The sequence below is a fragment of the Semicossyphus pulcher genome, unplaced genomic scaffold, assembly GCF_022749685.1.
Source record: "Semicossyphus pulcher isolate SPU_LCO1_2020_fin unplaced genomic scaffold, fSemPul1.0.p SCAF_9, whole genome shotgun sequence".
NCBI classification, from domain to species: Eukaryota; Metazoa; Chordata; class Actinopteri; order Labriformes; family Labridae; genus Semicossyphus; species Semicossyphus pulcher.
In genome coordinates, this window is record NW_027211770.1 from 29,328,162 (window position 1) to 29,338,573 (window position 10,412).

Sequence of the window (10,412 nt, forward strand, 5' to 3'; positions counted from 1 at the left end):
ACAATCTGATTGAGGATTATGGCTGAATCAGGACACCTGTAGCAAGTAGTTTTTCAAACGTAAAGAGGGGGTATTATGCTGTTTCACATTTTAAGACATATTTATAATGTTTCAAAGTTGGATGTCCAGACCAAACGTGGGTGAAGTTTCAAATCTGTAGGTAAAAGTATGTTGGAGTAATCCCCTGGCTTCTCAGCTCATCCCGGTTTCAGACAGTTTGTGATGTCACAAAGTGCAGCCTCAGCAGGCTTCGGAGAGCTGGCCAATCAGAAGAAAGCGGGCTTGTAGGGGCGGGGTTTCTTAAAGGGACAGAGCTGAGTCATTTCAAACTGAGAGCCTGAGGAGTTGACTGTGAATTATGCTAAGCTACTCCACGGGTATCACAGAGTGAATTATGAAGCTTGAAATTATCATAATACCCCCCCTTTAAGGCCTTAATCTGGGGTGTTTCTGACTTCTAAGTCTCAAAGGTTGAATAAAGATCTTATCTTAATCTTAATAAACTTACAAAACTAAGCCTCATACACTGGATAAAGTGGTATCGGACCCCAACCTAAGTAATAAAAAGTCAGTCAGTCAGAGGAGACTCATAAAAACATCAGCGTGGTGTGAGCTCTTTGACTGACAACCTCTCTCGGCAGAATGTGCATGCTTCACATGTGGCACACTCTGTCCTCCTGTCCGTCCATGTAGCCTAAAGCAAACCTAATACATTTCCAACCACTGTTCAGTCCATATTTACCTTCTAACACACGTTCAAACCACGTAAACTCACTCTGACATTTACAGTAGACCTCCCCAAACCAAAAACCATACCAACTCCAAAATAATCCCACTAATAAAGCAAATAACCTCAGTTCCCTTCCAATATCCTCATGTCCCGCTGGTGGAGAACCTCGGCAGAAATAACCAGACCGGCTTTTACTTTGGTAACAAAGAATAATGTCCACGCAGCACCAGAGAGTCTCAGTGTCTGCCTCAGAGATACTGAGGCCTGCTGGGAATATCAGCTGACGTCTGAAAGGAAGTTACTCCTACTACTGCTCTCGATCTCTCTCTGTCTGTTTTATCTGTCTGCTTCAATCTCTTCCTGTCCGTCTCCTCTTTCTCTCTCCATCTCTCTCCGTATCGTCTCTGATCTGTCCCTCATCCTTTTTTCTGTCCACTTCGATCAGCTCTCTCTGTCCGTCTCGACCTGTCCCTCTCTCTCTCTCTGAGGATGCCTTGTTTGGTTTTAAGGAGTATAACCCTTTGCCCCATCCCCCTCCCCTCAGAAAACCATGAGCAGATACACCTGGGAGTGTAAGACCAAAGAGGAGTCCGACTGTGAGGTAAGACCAAAATCCCAAATGTCAGATAGTCCCGCCCACCCCCTCTCTCTCTCACCTTCCCAAACAGCTCTCTCATTGTTAATGTGGCCCTGTCAATCACCCTCTCAACTCGTCAGTGGATCAAACCGAATCAAACCCTTCCACCAAAAAATAAATAAACTCAACGGTAAGATATTATTGTTATGACAAAATACACATCCAAACAGAAGATGTCACCGGTGAATAAACTTTAAATGAACCTTATATGTGTGAAACAAGGTTTACCTTGTTTTTGTAGATATTATATAAATACAAGAAGAAGAAGAGTAAACTATGAGCTCCAGTTAATGCTCATAAGGATGCACACAAACTACAACATGTATAATATTTTCAGAGAACAATCAACACAACCTTAAAAACAGTGTAACAGACAATATCTTCCAGTATGCATCACATTAAAGGATAGGTTTGGATTGTCGTAAATGTAACCATAAAGACTTACTCCACTGACTTTGTGCGTCAGTGATCCTACTGTGTGAGTACGACCAAAAGCTGGGATTTTTGGACCTCTAAAAGTTATTGAAAGACATGGGGGACAAAATTCTCAGAGCAAAATGCATCTTAAAGTTAAGCTGAAAAGGGCTCTTTTCAAACGATCTATGACACATGATCAAAGTGCACACAGGGCTTGTCAAACTCCACATTTGCTAGTAAAACGGTGCTAAAGCCGGGGGTAAAATAAGGTGTAAGACGCAGAGGCGTAGCATTCCAGCTTCTGTTCAGTGTAACTTGAATCAAACCATTCAGAGTGTCACTTCCTATTTCCTTTAAAAGCCAGGTGAAGCTGCACCTGGTTTATTGGATCCGATAATAGGTTAGTCAAGGTAGGAGAGAAAATAATTTTTTGTGCGCTCTTCTTTAGAAACCTGCCCTGCACCGGGTAGTGATGTGCGAGTCATGAGTCAATCGTCCTCGTCTCCACTAACTCGTTCACTCACCCCTCCTACCCACTACTAGCCACTGCAAACTGCGCATTTGAGGCGAGACCACCGCATCAGCCTCGCCCTGTGAGAAAAAAACACTTTAGCGCTTGTTTCAACCCAGTACTCGCTCCCACAGTCCGGCGCCCGGAGCTCGCTCCCTGCCCTGAGCTGAAGGTTGGACTCGAGTTACACGTATCACTCACACATTCATTCAGTCAGTGCCCGCTCTCCCAACACGGCAGGGCACAAAAAGCACTTTATCCACACACAATCATGGGAAAACAAGTGTCACAAACCCATGAAATGACTTGCTCTACTATCAGAAATTGATCAATTAGATCCAAAAACAATCAGAAGGCTTAGAAGACCTGCACAATTACATTTAATCTCCATTTATGTTAGCGGAGTGCTAAACTGGAAGTCTCTAGTGCGCATGCTCCATAGGCGCTTGGGCCGGTGCAAAAAGAGTCAAACCTCCCATCTCTAGCACCGGGTGCGGCTTGGACACAATGGCTGATCAGTCTGAGTTTGACAAGTCTACTGGTTACACTCATTCTGCAAGAAGGTGTAAAATCGGTGTAATTATTTGTGAGTATTTGAATTTAAAAGGCTGAACCTGTCCATTAATGTGATGTTTACAGGAACGTATTTATTTAAAAATCAGACGTTAAAACATAAAGAGGCCTGCAGGGTTGACCTTGTAAGGACCTTGTCTGATGTCCAGACGGAGCATGTACCGCCCCACCCCCGCCGGACACACGCACACACTCATGAGCTTTCAGTGGACGAAGAGGAAATCCCTGTTTCCCTGAATTTACACAAAAATCTAAACATTCATAAACACAAAACAACCTTGTAAAAAAACCATCCAAATAGATAGTTTGCATACACCTGCACACACACCTGCACACACACAGGTACACGTCAGTCATTTCTGCACAAAAACACACTAAGTGTTGATGTTTTCCTGCAGTAGCAGAACAGTTTGTGCTTCTTCCTCTGTGGCAGATTGAACCCTCTGTCCTCAATCTTCCCTTCACAGTAATTTAACAGAGTCCAGCCGCACAGTTTCCTCTACAGAAGACGCTGAGATGGAATTGTTTTTTTGTCAATACTAAATAAATTTGACACAGAAAATGAATTGACCCGGCAGAGCTGGGCGTAATTTCTGAGACTATTTCATTTCCATCGACTGAACTGAGCTGACCCTGAAGTGTAAACGCAGCAGGCATGTAGTCAAATCATGCATTTAAAGACAACTGTCCCTTATCCTCAATATATAATGATCCTTTTATGTGGTTAGACTGGAAAATACTCCACTTTAAGGACTATATTTCTTCTTCACGTTTGTTTCTTAACTGCTTCACTGCATAAATCCTCCTCTCTCCCAGTCATACAGCCAACTGTCTATTTTAATATCAAGACAATTTATAAACAGCGCTTCTCGTCTTTTTATTCCTCTCCTCCCAAAACAAACGCAGACACGCAAACGCACCTGTCACAAACCTGTGCAAACACAAATATATGCTCAGGGAAAAGAGGCAGTCAGTAAACACAAACAAAGTACGTACACACACGAGTCTTGGAGAGAGCAGCACAGGCAGCCAAATATACACACACATACACAAATACCAGCACAAATATATGGAGGTTTATGCAGCAAGCATATAAAATGACCAAAGCTAACAGACTCACTGACTCGCAAATATGTAAGACTTGAAGAAAATTACTGATCCAATAAACAAACACAAACTTGGATAATACCTACCTGCACACTTCATTGTAAATATACATCTACACTGAGGGAGGAATTCACTAAAGGATTGTGCGGCTTTTGCACCAGCTAAACCTGTGCAAAAGACACAGAAAGACTCCGCCTCATCCCCGAAGTGCACTGCAGAGCAAACAACGTCTCTGTGCACCGGTGCCGTTTGCGTGTATTTAAACATTATGCAGACATTCGGGGCAAGTTTGGCCTCTTACTATGCAAATAAGCCCTGTGGCAAAAAGCACCTGATTCACAAACACCAGCGCTAACAGCACCGCGCAGTTTGAGTGAAAATATATACCGTCTGTAACCCTAAGGTTACCGTAAGGCTCAACCCTTTGGCACACTGGAGCCGTTACGCAGGACAGGGATTATTATATGGATAAGCTGCTGTTGTGCCCTCGTTTAAAAAAATAAAGCTCTGTTCAAATAGTTAAACTAGTAAACACCTGTTGAGTCTGGACTTTACAGTATACTGTTAAAAGAGCTGCCCCCTCCTCTCCCTGCTCATTGATCTGTGGATGGAGTGGAGATCCTTCAGTGTGGAGCTCAGCTACTGCCTGAGAGCGCAGCAGAGAGGTGAGGTGCAGACAGCTCCTCTTCACAATCAGACACAAACAAGAGCAAACTGCACGGATCTGAAAAACTCTATGGGCGTATTTATGCTTGAATATCTGTAGTGCAATTTGCTTTGTGAATCAGACCTTGAGACGGAGCAGAGAGCAGGTGCAAATGATGCGCAATTTATTGTGCGATCAGCGCAATTCTAAGTGAATTCCACCGTGAGTGTGATTCAATAACATTTCTGTGCAACACGGTCAAGATGACTGCGAGCTAAAATTCTGCAACACCAAATAGAAAAAACACATTTTCCTTAAACTACAACAAAGATGGCATCAGCCAACAACTACTTCTCTCAAAATCCACCTGATGGCTCTTTGTGTTTGATGTGAACATTTCTTACTTTCTCCTCATGGTAAATTTACAAGATTAGACCTACAGCTAGCACATTGGTGCTTTTAGCTAAATGCTAAAACCAGCATGCTAACATGCTAACAGTAAAACAGCAATATACTGATGTGAAGCAGAAACATTTTTCACTGTATTTACTGTCTTACTGTATGCAAGCATGCAGCAAACATTTGATAATTAGCATTAATGACAAAGTACAGCAGATGCTAAATGCTAACATTAGCTTGCGTCTCTATTTGACGCATTTGTGGGACTAAACACTAAAACTTTTTGCAAGACGTCATATGAACCTATTTTAATAGAGTTGTTGTTCTACTGTTCAAACAAAAAATGTGCCCTCAAAATGTATAAAGACATGATTTAATCACATAAACAAATCTACACATATTGTCCATCTATAAATTCCAAAAGCTTCCGCTGTATCCTGAAGAGTTTATGCAGCATCTTACAGCAAACTTACACTCAACCCTCACCAGCCCACTCAGAGTGTAAAGGACATTAGGGACTGTCCGTGTGCCTCCATCATCATCATCATCAGAACCCTGTTTATCTCTGTTCCCACTCCCCCTCAAAACGACACCCGCTCTAAAGTCCTCGTGACTCTGTGCCTCCCACCCACTGCCCGCCCGCCCGCCCGACCGCCTCCCCTAATCCACCAATGAACAACAATGAAATCCAACAAACACAAACGTTTTCCAGTTTCACGCTGACGGGAGGACAGAGGGCCCCTATCCTGTAACCATGGAAGTGACGTATCCGCACGTCCTGCCTGAAGTTACTATCTAGGCCAGCAGCCAGCGGGTAAATGCTCTCACTGCTCTTCCTTTCTAAACAAAAGTTCCATTGAATCCATCGCAAACATTCACTTAGGGTGTGTTTGTAAATGGCATCGGCCTCCGGGTCTGGAATATGATGTGTGTGTGAGTGAGTGTATCTGTGTGTGTGTGACAAAGAGATGCAGACGGACGCCCCGGGATGCCTGGGCGCAGCAGGGTCGATGATGCCATGCAATATTAATGGGGGATAAGAGGCTGGAAAAACAGAGCTAAAATGGACTCCGCAATCAATTTGTTCCCTGCTCTGACCTTAATTAAGTCCACATGAATTGAATTAAACTATTTAAAACACATTGTTGTTTTTTCCGCCTCCCAGCGACTGCTTGGGTATGTATGACGGTGGTACCCACAGATAAAAGGCCAGGGTGGAGAGTTTTATCTGCGTTTTTTGTTTTATTTTGGAAAGAAAAGCGAGGAGGAGGTGAAGCAGGAGGAGACTCTGCATGAGCGATAACTGTACATTTGGGGAGGGCATATTCTTGCATGTGGATGTGCATGTGCTTTCTGTGTTGCCTGAAAGGGGAGGCGAGGGAGGGAGGATGGTATCGCTCATGCAGCTCACCTCACCGCCTGCTGAACCAAACACAACATGCCAGTCGAGCATGACGATTATCCGACAGTGGAGCCTCCAAACCTCTGAAATGCCTGCTACTGAAAGCCGTTTTGCTCGAAGTAACAAAACAAAAGCTGCTATTTATTTTGTTTTGAACATTTGATGGTATCTTTGTGCATCTAGCAGTCTCTAAAGGATCATAGCAGTGGTTTTACTTTACAGGTTTTAGCCCCTTTCTTGCAAATTCAATGAACTCAAACTGCAGGAAGTCTTACAATCTCAAGGCATCCATTGGTTTCTGTTAATTCATGTACAATGTGATCTCTTTTTCTATTAGCTGACTCTTGAAACTTGCTTAAGTCTTATAAACCAATCAAACATCAAGTATGAGTAGTTGTTACCGGAGAGAAGGCATAAGTGAAGTGTATAATGACTGAGAAGCCCTTTTGAGTTTCCAGTCGAGGGCGATGGATCGGTCAAACAAACAGACACATACTTACAAACGTAATGAACACACATCACTTATCTCAAGTACGTTTCGTAAGCCACATGCTTAACTTGGCCAACATTAAGAAGCGTACTTATTTTACCCTAACCACCAGTGGCGGCTGGTGAAAAATATTCTAGGTGGGGCTGTGCTGTGACATACTAAGACACGGGAAGCAAAATAGTGCTATATTTACATGGCTACATCCAGCTAGCCAAGCCTTTCTGGTGTACCAGTTGCGAGAAAATCCTCTGGTGTAGGTTTTACCTTTTTCACTCGCTTGTTGGTTGATTTTAAGATCCGGTCCAGTTTCTTTAATCCGTAATTTTTCACTTAAACTGATTGGCTACTCATCTCTGCTTTAGGGGCGCTTTTGATATATATATATATATATATATTACATATTTAAATAAGTTATTTTGTTAATATTAGTTTTTTAAAATAAAATAAATAAAAACACACTCTCCACTAGGGAGGGCGGCATCCTAGCGCCCTCTATTGGCCAGCCGCCACTGCTAACCACAATCTTTTTTCTAAACTGAATGAAGTAGTTTTAGTGCCTGAACTGTGACTGTTTCACAAAGTTAACCTCAGGTTCGATGGGTTTTTCCAAATGTATAAATATGGGGACGTGTTGCCTGTTGGTCGTGTGTCAGGGTAAAGACAAATGACCTGTCTGATGGTACAGGTTTGAGGACTTTAACACCCGTGCCTTTCTTACTCTGACATGTCAAATGTCTTAAATAAAATAATTAAATGAAACAGGCCCTAATCCTCGCTGTAATGGGTTACACAACTCACACAAGTTTCAAGACTCTGCTGATTGTCTCTCGCACTGTACAAATATTAATGGGAACTAACTGGAAAAACAGGATAATTAAGCCTTAGAATATTTAAAATATTTGTAGTTGAGGAGCTAAAACTTGCAAACACACAGCTGTGGTTCTTTACAGCATGAAGGTGGAACATGAAAATCTGTCTGAGTGCACGAAACGAAAGACAAATCCAAAGCTCTCAGATGTGTCAAAAGCATATTGAGCCAAAGTTCATCTTAATTCAACCCAGTTACCAAAGAAGAACATCCATGTTGGACGATTCTGCAAAACACTGGAATATGCTCAATGACCTTCATAATGAAATATCTGCACATGGCAGTGGTAAGGTTAGGGTCAGGAAGAGAAAATGGTTGTTGTATATAAGCAAAGGATAAGCGACTGTAGGGTCACGCCGGGTCCCTACAGGATCCGCGGTTGTGGTCCATAAGACAGCATGTGCCCTACCCCACATGAGGCGTCTCTGGACCGTGCTGGCCCAAGCAGCTGGATTCGGAAGATCGCGGGAGAACTACATTATCACGCAGGAATTGCAAAATCACGCAGTAACATCAATGTTAAAACAGGGCAACACGCAGACTACAGTTCAGTCGTGTCTGACTCTGTGTTTGGAACGATCTGCTCTGTTCAGGTTGACATGTGCTTGAAGCAGTCTCCGTCAAAAATAGACTTGGCGCATATTTTTAAGCGGAGCAGAGCGGAGAGACTCTTCTGGGACGCGTCGGCGTGTGCTGTGGAAACACGAGCATTGACTAGAGTGGGCGCGATAAAGGAGTTAGGCAACTAAATACATGGTTAGGTTTAGAGAAACATTGTAGCAATGCTACAAGGAGAAAACAAGTTGATTGCACGTCAGTGATGGGATTTGAACTTAGATCTTCTGCATGTAAATAAGCACTAGTAGAGTATGTCATAGAGTGATACTGAATGTAGGCATTGGAAATAAATTGTGAGGTGCAGAATCGTCCAATATGGATCTTATTCACTGGGTTAAAGTTCTGGTTTTCTTTGGTACTGTCTTGACAACGGATAAACATTTGATAAAATCCAGTTCTGATAATTTGGTCACAAAGGTTTTAAAAGAAAGTAAAGTTTTCCACCAATTGGCCGGCTCAAAGATACAACTGAACATGAAACTCTTGTGGTGGTTCTAACTGTGCTCTCTGCCCCCTACCCTCCACCTCCACCCTTTCTGGGTAGGATGATCCTAATTCCCAGAACAAGCTGGAGGACCCGGTGAAGGCCGCGCCCAAGGAGGATGACTCCCTCAACATCCACAACTCTCTGACCCCCAAACACGAGAACCACAAGGTCCTGGGCGAGGAGAACTCCTCGGAGGTAAACTCACTGCAGAACAACATGATGTGAAACAAAAAACAAAACAACCCCAGCAACCTGGCAACACGACAATGAAAACGTCAAGGTGCGCCGGCAACGGAAGCCCCCCCAAAACCCCCCTCCCCGCTCTCCGTCGGTCCGCTGCCGAGTGCGCCTAACCGGTCAACCAACCAACAAACCAGCCTGTCAACAAACCAGCCAACCAACCCAGTCTGCAACCGTCTCTGACACGGCAACACTGCCACCAAGCGGCTTCTACCGCTGCAAAAAACGTACACCACCACCACTTCGCCGCCGCCGCCGCCACTGCCCCAGCTGAGAGTAAACCCCCCCCCCACCCACCAGCCTCACCCTGCCGCCGCCTTGCAACCTCCCCCTCCTCTCTTACATCCAGTCACAGCCCTGTTTCGCAGCCCCGCCCCCCTTGTTGCTGTCACTCTACTCTCCCTTATCTCTCTTACCTGCACACACACACACACACACACACATAAGAAGCATACACATACAGTGAAAAGATGAGAACATACACACGCTTATATGTAGACACACACACACACACACACACACACCTTCCCCTGCCTGCATCGGTGTATTTTGTAAAAAGAAAGAAATCATACAGAAGTTTAAAACGTACGTGAAACGTCATTGTAAAAAAAAAAAGTTACGATAAAGCTACTGAGAGGTTTTGATGTTTGTCTGACTAATCCAGTGAGTATGTATAAATATTGGAAAAAAAATTTGCTTGGATTGATTTAAAAAAAGAAGCAACACAATGTGTCTTGGTTTTCATTGATGTGATTTCTAATCCTTTGATGTACTTGTTTTTTGTTTTTTTTTGTACTTTTTTGGGACTTCGAACAGAGAATAAACAAACAAGATTCAGACAGTTGTTGAAATAAACCTTTTTAACATGATCTCTGTGGATCCTGTGTTTTCCTCAGTGTCGCCTCCCCTCTTACTTACCCCTGATCTCCAACACTCTCTGCATGGCTTTGAACGCAGCTTCTTAGATGCTTGTCTTAAATGTGCCGCCTGCTTACACGCACACAAACACACGCTACATTTTAGAACCTTTTAACACTATGAAGTTAAGTTGTACAGTTCTTACTTTAAATGTTATTATAACAACAGCAGTAAAGATTTGTTATAGATTTTCTAAGGTGAAGAGTTTCGCTTATTCTAGGATATCAGAGCCACTAACTTGGCTTTTCCTGAGCTTCAGCCTCATCCAATGAGAGTTGTCTATGCTGTCAGTAAGATGTTAAAGAGGGGGTATTGTGCTGTTTCACATTTTAAGACATATATATATATATATATAATGTTACAGTGTTA

At 43.2% G+C, this 10,412-nt stretch overlaps 1 protein-coding gene across 10 annotated transcripts in view; it reads left to right on the forward strand.

Moving 5' to 3' along the window:
- Positions 1–9,994, forward strand: part of cspg5a (chondroitin sulfate proteoglycan 5a) — a 64,596-nt gene extending 54,602 nt beyond the window's left edge. For 4 of the 10 annotated variants that reach the window (XM_069655519.1, XM_069655525.1, XM_069655520.1 and 1 more), the window contains exon 5: positions 8,943–9,994. In XM_069655519.1, coding sequence (XP_069511620.1) covers positions 8,943–9,110 — 168 coding nt within the window. In that variant the 3' untranslated portion in view covers positions 9,111–9,994. Of the gene's footprint in view, positions 1–1,274; positions 1,332–5,732; positions 5,835–8,942 lie in introns of all 10 variants that reach the window. The other 6 variants (XM_069655522.1, XM_069655523.1, XM_069655521.1 and 3 more) reach the window with 4 other exon arrangements.
- The last annotated feature ends 418 nt before the right edge of the window (positions 9,995–10,412 follow it).